The sequence below is a fragment of the Entelurus aequoreus genome, linkage group LG13 (genome assembly GCF_033978785.1).
Source record: "Entelurus aequoreus isolate RoL-2023_Sb linkage group LG13, RoL_Eaeq_v1.1, whole genome shotgun sequence".
Lineage (NCBI taxonomy): Eukaryota > Metazoa > Chordata > Actinopteri > Syngnathiformes > Syngnathidae > Entelurus > Entelurus aequoreus.
The window spans coordinates 2,696,049-2,710,563 of NC_084743.1; the positions used below are offsets into that span (position 1 = coordinate 2,696,049).

The following is a 14,515-nucleotide window of genomic DNA, read 5'->3' on the forward strand; positions in this document are numbered from 1 at the left end:
AAATCAAAAAAATCCAACTTTGTGGTTATTATAAAAAAACGTCCAATCCTATTGAATTTCTAGCGTTTTATTATTATACCGCCGCCTCTTTGAGCTGTAATTTGACCCCCTTAACATGCTTCAAAACTCACCAAATTGGACACACACATCAGGACTGGCAAAAATGGCGATCTAATCAAAAAACCAAACCCCAAAACTCAAAATTGCGCAGACAAAACACAGACAAAACTGCCTGTAACTCCCAGTAGGAATGTCGTAGAGAAATGAAACAACAACCTCTATGTAGGTCTCACTTAGACCTATATTTCATACACTGACAACCCCCAGCAAAAATCAACAGGAAGTTTGCAATTCCCCCTTCAAAACAAATGTGTAAAAACAGTCACCTTTTTTCAAACATTATCTCCTCTGAGCGCGTTTGTCGTGTCGGCTTCAAATCAGCACAGGAGAGAGATTGAACCCTTCTGATTAAAAGTTGATGAAAGAGTTTTAATTACTGCTCCGGTTTGGATTTTATGAGCTTTCAAAGTCGGTCCCGTCCATCGCTGCTTGCAGCTTTAATTTTTCTTTCAAACTGTCATTGCTCAAAACATAATATTGAATCAAAATCAATGTGATTATGAATTGTTGACCTATCCAAGGTGCCGATTACTTCACATCAAATAATCCACTAAGAAAAATATTTTTGGTGGAAGATTTTGCAAATTTGGTAAATAAATAACCCAAAAATGTATATTTTGTTGTTTTCTTACTGTACCGAAAATGAACCGAACCGTGACCTCTAAACCGAGGTACGTACCGAACCGAAATTTTTGTGTACCGTTACACCCCTAGTCAGCACACATCAACATGTTTGCTGATGTTTATGGTGAATACATCTGCTGGTTAAGGTTAATTATTATTATTATACTCAATCATCCATGAATCTTTGTCTTCTTCTGCTATTTGCTGTCCTTTATGTTTTCATTGTAACCTCCATGATACACTGTTGTGCGCATGTGTGTGTGTGTGTGTGTGTGTGTGTGTGTGTGTGTGTGTGTGCGTGTGTGAGTGTGTGTGTGCCATGATTGGTATGCATCCCTCGCTCCGTGCTGCAGTCATCTCTGCAGTCTGCACACTGAACTCACTTCTACTCAGCTCTTTTTACGCTCGCTCTCGTCTTCCCTCCATCTTTATCTCCTCAGATCAAGCCCTCCTTCACATTTTCTCATCCTGGCTCGCCGCATCGTTTGGAGCGGCGGAATGCGTGCGGTTTGCATGACAAGGAGCAGCAGCAGCCAGACGTGTAAATCTTGGTGGAGGCGCGTAGATCTTGTCTGACCTTGAGAAGACATTTAGCACATCTTGCAATGATGCGGCGACTGCTCACTTGTCATTATTGGTGCCTTGCAACGACAACTTGGTCCCTGAAGAAAAAACCTAAAAACAAAACACCCATCCATCCATCCATCCATCCATCCATCTTCTTCCGCTTATCCAAGGTCGGGTCGCGGGGGCAGCAGCCTAAGCAGGGAAGCCCAGACTTCCCTCTCCACAGCCACTTCGTCCAGCTCTTCCCGGGGGATCCCGAGGCGTTCCCAGGCCAGCCGGGAGACATAGTCTTCCCAACGTGTCCTGGGTCTTCCCCGTGGCCTCCTACTGGTCGGACGTGCCCTAAACACCTTCCTAGGGAGGCGTTCGGGTGGCATCCTGACCAGATGCCCGAACCACTTCATCTGGCTCCTCTCCATGTGGAGGAGCAGCGGCTTTACTTTGAGTTCCTCCCGGATGACACCCTATCTCTAAGGGAGAGCCCCGCCACCCGGCGGAGGAAACTCATTTTCGGCCGTGATCTTGTCCTTTCGGTCATAACCCAAAACTCCACAACGGGTCGATACAGCGTCCGCATTACTGAAGACGCCGCACGGATCCGCCGGTCGATCTCACGATCCACTCTTCCCTGACTCGTACACAAGACTCCCAGGTACTTGAACTCCTCCACTTGGGGCAGGGTCTCCTCCCCAACCCGGAGATGGCACTCCACCCTTTCCCAGGCGAGAACCATGGACTCCGACTCGGAGGTGCCGATTCCCATCCCAGTCGCTTCACACTCGGCTGCGAACCGATCCAGTGAGAGCTGAAGATCCTGGCCAGATGAAGCCATCAGGACCACATCATCTGCAAAAAGCAGAGACCTAATCCTGCAGCCACCAAACCGGATACCCTCAACGCCCTGACTGCGCCTAAAAATTCTGGCCATAAAAGTTATGAACAGAATGGGTGACAAAGGGAAGCCTTGGCGGAGTCCAACCCTCACTGGAAACCAAAGACCCAAAAATGTTAATGCTAGAGATTTTTTTTAAAACTTTTTTTAAACCGGAAGTAAAAGTGCTGTTCCGGACACGCTCACATGCCGGCAAGGCTGTGGGCAATCAGCAATCTGCACACCTGGGACTGATGAGGGAGAGCTGTATAAAGACCAGTGGACCCAAGGATCCTGGCCGGAACTTAACCATTTGTTACCCTAGTAAGCACCCTTGTCTGGCTTCTATCCTGCGTACTCGCTCTTCCCCTGTGACTCCCTTGTTTCCGTGTCTGATGTCCGTGTTGTCCTCCCGTAGTGCTTTCCCGAGTTCTCCTGTGATCCCCTGTTGTTCCCCTCTGGATTCTGGACTGCCTCCCTTCATCCTCGACCTCCGCTTGGACACGGACCCCTTGACGCCTCTCTCAGCCCCACGGACCTCCCGCTTGTCTCAAGGACCTTCTTCTGCTTAGCCCCTTTGGACTTGTTTGCTTCCTCATCCAACAAATAGGTAATACTCAACAGCTAATCATTCATACACATAGTCTCCCACCATACACCCCTTTTGGATTAGTCAGACTCCATTCTCTTGTTTAGTATATATATATATATATATATATTTAGTATTGTGTATTATTATATAGTGTTATGACCAGGTCGCATAGTGCTGTGAGGTTTGTTCTCCCGGGATGCAAACGGAAGACTCCGGACAGGACTTGCAGGTAGGAACATAATTTATTCTCATAAATCATAAAACGAAGACAGGAACAAACCAAACGAAGCGTGCCTAACAGAAGGAAAGCTAGCGGAATAGTTTACAAGGAAAACACTAAGACGGGACTTAGCGTAAGACACACACAGGGAACTACAAAACATTGAACGTAGCTGTTGCGTAAAGCAAACAAAGAAGCCAAACAAAGGCAGGCTTAAATAATGTCTCTTGATTACAAACAGGTACGCGTCCCGAACACAAGAGGCAGGTGAAAATAATACGTAGTGACGGAAGTGGATAATTACATACATTCATATTTAAGTGTTACTTCTTTAGTTTCGTGGTCGTATTACAAAATAGTTAGTATTCTTCCTTCTTTCTCTCTCATAGTAATGTGTGTCTGCCTTCTAGCAGTGGAATGCAGAGAGTAGAGATAACTCAAGAAGTAGTCTAAACAATGAGGGTGGGAGCGAGGGACAGAGGGAAGAACACAGGACTTCAGGGGTTTTGGGGGATCGATCTAGACTGGGCTAGGGAACGCTTCTGTACTGGATTTGGTCTCACGTTTGTCTTCAAAGCTTTGAGAATAAACCACAAAATACCAACTACTGCCTGGTGATGAATTAAACTTCAGCTTATGTGCCATTTAAGAATTTGGGAGTGACCAGCAGCTTAAAATCACTGGGAGGAAGAGCTGTCTACACAACAGTAGCCATGGTAACAAACTCAGAGGTGCATAAACAGGAACTAAAGGAGTCCAAAACTAACAGAAAACACAAGTGACTCGAAAAACTTAAACAGACATATATATTGTACAAATATATAAGAAAACATAGAGCAACATCACCCCCTTGTGGAACTGTGCCGTCACTACTCCCCCTGTATATGTAACATAAATAAACATTTACAGAGTATTTAGGTATAAATAGCTAATTTCACAACGTGTATATCTGCGATTTATAGTCCGGTGCGGCTAATATGTGGATTTTTTCCCCCTAAAATGTAGTGGGTGCGGCTTATAGTAAAAAAAAAACTATAAAAAATTAAAAACTGAAAAAAATACAACAAAAAAATAAAAAATAAAATAAAATAAATAAATAAATCTCAATTTCCCCTTAGGGATTAATAAAGTACTTCTGATTAATGCCGTTGAATCCAATGACACAATAATAATGTAAAAGTGTGATTATCATGGAGACAAAACAAACATGTATTATTATACACAATAGATCAAATGTTACCACAATGAACTCTACTTGCATTTCTCTTTGATTGGAAAAAAACAAACAAAAAAAAACGGCCGAGAAAAAGTCGACGTAAGAAATCCGTGACAGCGTTCTCTTTGTAGGATTATAATCTGGCGTTCATAATAAGTGTTGCAGTGCCAGTCTTTACTGCAGTCAGGCTACATCGGAGGTGACAAGGCCGGCAATTTCAGTGATGAACACCAGCGTGACGTTTAGTATCGCATTATCGCAAGGACACACACATGCACACACACACACACACACACACATACTGTATGTTGTCTAGTTATGAAACAGCATTGTGAGTGTGTGTGTTGTCGGGTGCACCTCCTGTCTGATGGAGTGTGCGCATACAAATAGTCCCTCTATTTTTCTGCATTTCTTCTGTTGTTTGCACCAAATGGCGCAAGATTGGGAGACGACGCAGGTGTTGTTGAAGGAGGACCAACAAAACAAAAAAATAATGAATAGAAGATGAGAGCAAACAAAAACAAAACAATGGGAGGGTCAAAGCACAGCCAACTTTTCTTCTTTTTCCAAATGTAAAAAGTCTGCTGGAGGTTTTTTTTTTTTTTAAGTGGGTGTGGAAGCAGACACCAAGAGCATAAAGTCCTTGAGGTGAACAAGTTTCAGGAGCAATAAAAAAAAGAAGCTTGTATTCATCCGTTGAATTCTTGTAAATAAAAGAGCTGAACGTTCATGCTGGGTAAATATCCGATAACTTTACTGCAGCATCATTTGTGGAAATATTAGGTCGGAAGAGCAACTGCACAATTTTTGGAGTTTTGTCCATCATTCACAATCAAGAAGGCATGTGTCTTTCTTTTTGTATGCATTCTAAGTCGTAAATAAGCTTTAGCAAGAGTCAGCTAACAAAAAACAGGGCTCGAATTTGGCCGCCCTCGTCATTTAAACCAGTGGTCCCCAACCTTTTTGTAGCTGCGGACCGGTCAACGCTTGAAAATTTGTCCCACGGACCAGGGGGAGAGGGGGGGTGTGGCGGGGGGGATTTTTATTTTATTTTATTTTATTTTTATTTTTTTCCATAAAGAAATACAATCAGGTGTGCTTACGGAATGTATACCTGCAGACTGTATTGATCTATATTGATATATAATGTATATATTGTGATTTAATTTAAAAAAATAAATAAATAAAATAAAATAAAATAATTTCTTGTGCGGCCCGGTACCAATTGGTCCACGGACCGGTACCGGGCCACGGCCTGGTGGTTGGGGACCACTGATTTAAAGTACCAATGATTGTCGTATACACACTAGGTGTGGTGAGATTGTCCTCTGCATTTGACCCATCCCCTTACTCACCCCCTGGGAGGTGAGGGGAGCAGTGAGCAGCAGCGGTGGCCGCGCCCGGGAATCATTTTTGGTCATTTAACCCCCAATTCCAACCCTTGATGCTGAGTGCCAAGCAGGGAGGTAATGGCTCCCATTTTTATAGTCTTTGGTATGACTCGGGTTTGAACTCACGACCTACCCATCTCAGGGCGGACACTCTAACCACTAGGCCACTGAGCTGTAAGCCCTAAAAAAATTGACCAGTATCAGCGGCAGGAACATGCCGTGACCGTTCTTGACTTTTTACTTGTTGATGGACGAGGAATGTAACAGTAAACGGTATAATGATAAGTCGCCATTTATTAATGTGTGTCAGGCGCATGCGCACTAGCGATGTTCGGCTTGATAATCACGGCAGACAAGATTTCCCCTCGGAGCAAACGAAACCAAGCGCTTGGTTTAACGTCATTTTCCCTCGCTTCCCGCCGTGCTTTTAAGAGCGCCACTCCTGTGTTTAGATGGAGACCGGTGTGGGCAATATATAACCCACACTAAAAGTATATACAACAAAGGAGAAAACTATTTGATGTTGCTTTTATTTTCTCAATACAGAGTTAATGAGGTGAGGAAACATGCAGTGTATGACTTAAAGTGAGTTATTACTGCACATGACTTAATGAGTTATTACTGTACATGATGTAATATGAGCGCACATATTACAGTACGTCACAGTTAGAATGGATGACAAATGTTTCAGGTTGCTGATGCAATGTCGTAGAAAGAAAAGTCTGCAGTGAGATCAGACATGTGAAGACAAAATGACTACTGTATAATAATTACTGTAAAAAATGGCTACTGTATGATAATTACTGTAAAAAAATGACTACTGTATAATAATTACTGTAAAAATGGCTACTGTATGATAATTACTGTAAAAAATGACTACTGTATAATAATTACTGTAAAAAATGGCTACTATATAATAATTACTGTAAAAAATGACTACTGTATAATAATTACTGTAAAAAATGGCTACTGTATAATAACTACTGTAAAAAAATGACAACTGTATAATAATTACTGTAAAAAATGACAACTGTATAATAATTAGTGTAAAAAATGACTACTGTATAATAATTACTGTTAAAAATGACTACTGTATAATAATTACTGTAAAAATGACTACTGTATAATAATTACTGTAAACAATGACCACTGTATAATAATTACTGTAAAAAATAACTACTGTATAATAATTACTGTAAAAAAACGACTACTGTACAATAATTACTGTAAAAAAAATGACTACTGTATAATAATGACTGTAAAAAATGACTGCTGTATAATAATTACTGTAAAAAAATGACTACTGTATAAAAATTACTGTAAAAAATGACTACTGTATAATAATTACTGTAAAAAATGACTACTGTATAATAATTACTGTAAAAAAATGACTACTGTATAATAATTACTGTAAAAAATGACTACTGTATTATAATTACTGTAAAAAATGACTACTGTATAATAATTACTGTAAAAAAATGACTACTGTATAATAATTACTGTAAAAAATGACTACTGTATTATAATTACTGTAAAAATGACTACTGTATAATAATTACTGTAAAAAATGACTACTGTATCATAACTACTGTAAAAAATGACTACTGTACAATAATTACTGTAAAATAAATGACACGGCAGCTCGCTCAGCAAAGGTGACAGCAGGAATGATGGAGATCAGTTCATCTTTCATTTGTTGTGTCGTCCAACTCTCCCTGTTGCTGTGTGACGCTCTGCAGGATGACGGCCATGAATATTTCAATAAACTGCATTCTGAGGTCCTCAATAATAGAACGACATTTTTCTATAAATATTCTCAAAATACAGCCGGACTCTTCTTTGCCTTCTGAAACTTTCATGGACGCCTCGCAAACTGTGAAATCTCCCACCCTGTAGCACCCGCGTGTCATTTGTACTTCTATTATTTACATTTACTGTGCGTGTGTGTGTGTGTGTGTGTGTGTGTGTGTGTGTGTGTGTGTGTGTGTGTGTGTGATTGTACATCGTACAAGTGCTAACATGAGAAAAGTGCTTTGCATTGTAAACAGTCTGCATCACTACAACACACACACACACACACACACACACACACACACACACACACACACACACACACACACACACACACACACACACACACACACACACACACACACACACACACACACACACACACACACACACACACACACACACACACACACACACACACACACACACACACACACACACACACACACACACACACACACACACACACACACGTTTGTGTATTTGTTACCTTCTTGAGATTTGAGAATAATGCCTCCCTCTTTAGGACCACCCTTTCTAGATATATAAAGAAGTGTATTTACAACATTAATAATATTTACATACTATGCAAATATAAAAAAAGCTTGTTGTGAAAAATGAGTTGGAATTTCACAAGAAAAAGGTCACAATTTCACAAGAAAAACTTTGATTTTGGTAGTATTATAATAAAAGTCGTAATTTTACTCAACGCAAGTCACAATTTTACAAGAAAAACTGAACATTTGTGCAATATTATGATAACAGTTAGACTCAATAACAGTCGCAATTTTACAAGAAAAGCTTAAAGGCCTACTGAAAGCCACTACTACCGACCACGCAGTCTGATAGTTTATATATCAATGATGAAATCTTAACATTATAACACATGCCAATACGGCCGGGTTAACTTATAAAGTGACATTTTAAATTTGCCGCTAAACTTCCGGTTCGAAACGCCTCTGAGGATGACGTATGCGCGTGACGTAGCTCGGGGAACACGGGTAAGCCTTCCCCATTGAATACAATACAAAAAAGCTCTGTTTTCATTTCATAATTCCACAGTATTCTGGACATCTGTGTTCGTGAATCTGTTGCAATTATATTCATTGCATTATGGAGAAAGAAGCTGAGCAAGCAAAGAAGAAAGTTGTCGGTGCGAAACGGACGTATTTTTCGAACGAAGTCAGCAACAACAGTACACAGCCGGCGCGTCTTTGTTTACATTCCCGAAAGATGCAGTCAAGATGGAAGAACTCGGATAACAGAGACTCTAACCAGGAGGACTTTTGACTTCGATACACAGACGCCTGTAGAGAACTGGGACAACACAGACTCTTACCAGGATTACTTTGATTTGGATGACAAAGACGCAGACGTGCTACCGTGAGTATGCAGCTTTGGCTTCTAAACATTTGATCGCTTGACCGTATGTGCGCAACTTTTTTTTTGCGTATGTACGTAACTTTTTTAAAATATATAAGTTTTATGAACCTTGGGTTAGGTGAACGGTCTTTTGGGCTGAGTGATTGTGTGTGTTGATCAGGTGTTTGAATTGTATTGGCGTTTTCTATGGAGCTAGGAGCTAGCATAGGAGCTAGGAGTTAGCATAACAAAGACGTAGGTGTTTTTATGCAGGATTAATTTGTGTCATATTAAATATAAGCCTGGTTGTGTTGTGGCTAATAGAGTAAATATATGTCTTGTGTTTATTTACTGTTGTAGTCATTCCCAGCTGAATATCAGGTACCGTGAGTATGCAGCCTTGGCTGCTAAACATTTGATAGCTTGACCGTATGTGCGCGTCACGTACGTAACTTTTTAAAAATATATAAGCTTTATGAACATTGGGTTAGGTGAACTGTCTTTTGGGCTGAGTGATTGTGTGTGTTGATCAGGTGTTTGAATTGTATTGGCGTGTTCTATGGAGCTAGGAGCTAGCAGAGGAGCTAGGAGCTAGCATAACAAACACGCAGGTGTTTTTATGCAGGATTAATTTGTGGCATATTAAATATAAGCCTGGTTGTGTTGTGGCTAATAGAGTATATATACGTCTTGTGTTTATTTACTGTTGTAGTCATTCCCAGCTGAATATCAGGTCACCCCCGGCTCTCACAGCATCTTCCCTATCTGAATAGCTTCAACTCCCCACTAGTCCTTCACTTGCACTTTACTCATCCACAAATCTTTCATCCTCGCTCAAATTAATGGGGAAATTGTCGCTTTCTCGGTCCGAATCTCTCTAACTTCATGCGGCCATCATTGTAAACAATAGGGAACTTTGCGTATATGTTCAACTGACTACGTCACGCTACTTCCGGTAGGTGCAAGCCTTTTTTTTATCAGATACCAAAAGTTGCAATCTTTATCGTCGTTGTTCTATACTAAATCCTTTCAGCAAAAATATGGCAATATCGCGAAATGATCAAGTATGACACATAGAATAGATCTGCTATCCCCGTTTAAATAAAAAAAATTCATTTCAGTAGGCCTTTAAAATGTTGCCAATTTTATGAAAAGAGTCGTCATTTTACTCGACAAAAGTCACAATTTTATAAGAAGACTTAAACATTTTGCCGATATTATAGTAATCATCAGAATTTTTACTTGGCAAAATTATGACAAAAGTCATAATTTTACTCCAAAATGTCACTATTTTACAAGAACAACAAAACAATTGGCAATATTGTGATAAAAGTCAGAATTTTATATGACAGATGTCGCCGTTTTGCATTAAAAAGTAATAATTTTACATTAAAAAAAAGTAATAATTTTACGAGAAAATACTGCAATGTTACAGAAACGGAAAGAATATGAGAAATTGTTCCCAATTTTATAAGAAAAAATTTGACACATTGTGAGAAAAAGACTGCTTTTAATTCATTTATTTTTAATTTTTTGTTTGTAATCGGTTTTTAATCTTCCTTATTTACTTCAAGTTATTTCAGTATGTCTCAATATACATATTTATTATTATTATTTTTTTTAAATTAATTTTGGCCAAAGGGGGCACATCTCTTACACACACTTGTTATTTCATATGTTGACCAGAGGGGGAGCACTTTTAAAACCGACACAGTCAATATGAAAAATCCTAAATAACTCATTTAGTAACATATATATCTGCGGCTTATAGTTCGGTGTGGCTAATATATGGCAAAACATGTTAGCATTAGCAAACATGCTAACATGTTTACGAGTGTCTTTGTTAGTATTAACTTAATATGGCATTATTTTTGTATTGTTTCAGTTTTGTAAATTTAACTAAACGTCAAAGTGGACTTATCAAGTCTGTTAAGCTGTTCGGGGACGATGACGATGACTTCTGTTTTGTTTGATCAGCCGTTTTACTGCCTTCTTACTGACACCGTTTGGAAACAATTAAGGTATGTAAATAAACATTTACAAAATATTTCTGTGTAAACAACTCATTTAGTAACATATATATCTGTGGCTTATAGTCCGGCGCGGCTAATATATGGCAAAACATGTGAGCTTTAGCAAACATGCTAACATGTTTACGAGTGTCTTTGTTAGTATTAACGTACAATGGCATTCTTTTCGTATTGTTTCAGTTTTGCAAATTCAACTAAACGTCAAAGTGGACTTATCAAGTCTGTTTAGCTGATTGGAGACGATGAAGATGACTTCTGTTTTGTTTGATCCGCCGTTTTACTGCCTTGTTGAAGACACCTTTTGGAAACAATTAACAATTAAGGTATGTAAATAAACATTTACAAAATATTTATGTGTAAACAACTCATTTAGTAACATTTATATCTGTGGCTTATAGTCCGGCGCGGCTAATATACGGCAAAACATGTGAGCTTTAGCAAACATGCTAGCATGTTTACGAGTGTCTTTGTTAGTATTAATGTACAATGGCATTATTTGTGTATTGTTTCAGTTTTGTCAATTCAACTAAACGTCAAAATCGCCTTTTAAGTCTGTTAAGCTGTTCGGAGACGATGAAGTTGACTTCTGTTTTGTTTGGTCCGCCGTTTTACTGCCTTGTTGAAGACACCTTTTGGAAACAATTAACAATTAAGGTATGTAAATAAACATTTACAAAATATGTCAGTGTAAATAACTCATTTAGTAACATACAGTATATATCTGTGGCTTATAGTCCGGTGCGGGTAATATATGGCAAAACATGTGAGCTTTAGCGAACATGCTAACATGTTTACGAGTGTCTTTGTTAGTATTAACGTACAATGGCATTCTTTTCGTATTGTTTCAGTTTTGCAAATTCAACTAAACGTCAAAGTGGACTTATCAAGTCTGTTTAGCTGATTGGAGACGATGAAGATGACTTCTGTTTTGTTTGATCTGCCGTTTTACTGCCTTGTTGAAGACACCATTTGGAAACAATTAACAATTAAGGTATGTAAATAAACATTTACAAAATATTTCTGTGTAAATAACTCATTTAGTAACATATATATCTGGGGCTTATAGTCCGGTGCGGGTAATATATGGCAAAACATGTGAGCTTTAGCGAACATGCTAACATGTTTACGAGTGTCTTTGTTAGTATTAACGTACAATGGCATTATTTTTGTATTGTTTCACTTTTGTAAATTCAACTAAACGTCAAAGTGGACTTATCAAGTCTGTTAAGCTGTTCAGAGACGATGAACATAACTTCTGTTTTGTTTGGTCAGCCGTTTTACTGCCTTGGTAAGGACACCATTTGGAAACAATTAAGGTATGTAAATAAACATTTACAAAATATTTCTGTGTAAATAACACATTTAGTAATATATATATCTGGGGTTTATAGTCCGGTGCGGCTAATATATGGCAAAACATGTTAGCATTAGCAAACATGCTAACATGTTTACGAGTGTCTTTGTTAGTATTAACGTACAATGGCATTATTTTCGTATTGTTTCAGTTTTGCAAATTCAACTAAACGTCAAAGTGGACTTATCAAGTCTGTTAAGCTGTTCGGAGACGATGAAGATGACTCCTGTTTTGTTTGGTCCGCCGTTTTACTGCCTTGTTGAAGACACCTTTTGGAAACAATTAACAATTAATAAACATTTACAAAATATTTCAGTGTAAATAACTCATTTAGTAACATATATATGCAGATAATATATGGGGAAAAAAAAATAAAACATTTAATTTAGTGGGCTCTATAGTTGGGGAAAGATGGTGCTTGGAAACACTTTAATAAAGTAGTGAATTTAAATGTATATGTTTTTTGTTTTTTTTATTAAACAATGAAGGAATTGACTTCATGCGTAAGATAAAGAACTCCTGGTGGCAGTAGAAGAGAGACCGTTTGATTCCCTGCAAGGCTGCAACTCCGGTGTGCAGCCACATGACACTTCTGTCAAAAATAGAAGAGACGTGTATTTTTAGCCTAGCACGCTGCGGAGCAACCGGGGGGTTTCCCTCACACACACACACACACACACACACACACACACACACACACACACACACACACACACACACACACACACACACACACACACACACACACACACACACACACACACACACACACACACACACACACACACACACACACACACACACACACACACACACACACACACTCACCGTGGTGAGATGTCGCAGCCTTGTTGCATGAAGGCTCCCAGTGAGAACCAGAGTGAGTTGAAGATGCCAAACTCGTTGGGAGGTTGGTCTGCAGGCCCCAGCTCCGTGGTTCCCTCCTCAGGCTCCTCAGCGTGCCACTCGTATGGACTGAAGCGACTCACCTGCGGCCGCACAGGAACACAACGTCTTTGACACGGGCAGCGGGACAACACTGCAGTGTATGGTTCATGGTTTAACGTGGCCCACCACTTCATTCAGTGTGGTCCATAACTTTATTTAATGTGGTCCACCACTGCATTTAATGTGGTCTGCCACTCAATTTAATGTGCTCTGCCTCATCAATGAATGTAGTCTGCTACATCATTAAATGTGGTCTACCACATCATTAAATGTGGTCTACCACATCAATTAATGTGATGTGGTCTGCCTCATCAATGAATGTGGTCTTACACTTCATCTAATGTGGTCTTACACATCAATTAATGTAGTCCGCCACATCAATTATTGTAGTCTGCCACTTCATTTAATGTGGTCTGCCAACTCAATTAATGTAGTCCGTCACTTCAATTAATGTGGTCTGCCACATCAATTAATGTGGTCTGCCACTGCATTTAATGTGGTCTGCCACTTCATTTAATGTGATCTGCCACATCCATTATTGTAGTCTGCCAATTTAGTTAATGTGTTCTGCCACTTTAATTACTGTGGTCTGCCACTTCAATTACTGTGGTCTGCCACTTCAATTAATGTAGTCCGTCACTTCAATTAATGTGGTCTGCCACTTCATTTAATGTGGTCTGCTACATCATTAAATGTGGTATGCCACTTCATTTAACGTGGTCTGCCACTCAATTATTGTAGTCTGCCACATTAGTTAATGTGGTCTGCCACTTCAATTAATGTGGTCTGCCACTTTAATTACTGTGGTCTGCCACTTCAATTAACGTGGTCTGCCACATCAATTAATGTGGTCTGCCACTTCAATTAATGTGATCTGCAACTTCAATTAATGTGGTCTGTCACTTCAATTAATGTAGTCCGTCACTTCAATTAATGTAGTCTGCCACTTTAATTACTGTGGTCTGCCAATTCAATTAACGTGGTCTGCCACTTCAATTATTGTGGTCTGCCACTTCATTTAATGTGGTCTGCCACATCAATTAATATGGTCTGCCACATCATTTAATGTGGTCTGCCACATCAATTAATGTAGTCTGCCACATCAATTAATGTAGTCTGCCACTTCATTTAATGTGATCTGCCACATCAATTATTGTAGTCTGCCACTTCTTTTAATGTGGTCTGCCAATTCAATTAATGTAGTCTGTCACTTCAATTAATGTGGTCTGCCACATCATTTAATGTGGTCTGCCACTTCATTTAATGTGATCTGCCACTTCCATTATTGTAGTCTGCCAATTTAGTTAATGTGTTCTGCCACTTTAATTACTGTGGTCTGCCACTTCAATTACTGTGGTCTGCCAATTCAATTAATGTAGTCTGTCACTTCAATTAATGTGGTCTGCCACATCAATTAATATGGTCTGCC

General features: G+C 39.3%; 1 protein-coding gene across 2 annotated transcripts in view; it reads right to left on the reverse strand.

Annotated features, from left to right (window-relative positions):
- Positions 1–14,515, reverse strand: part of gria4a (glutamate receptor, ionotropic, AMPA 4a) — a 351,871-nt gene that overhangs the window by 66,394 nt on the left and 270,962 nt on the right. For both annotated transcript variants that reach the window (XM_062067252.1, XM_062067253.1), the window contains exon 13: positions 12,967–13,127. In XM_062067252.1, coding sequence (XP_061923236.1) covers positions 12,967–13,127 — 161 coding nt within the window. The remainder of the gene's footprint in view (positions 1–12,966; positions 13,128–14,515) is intronic.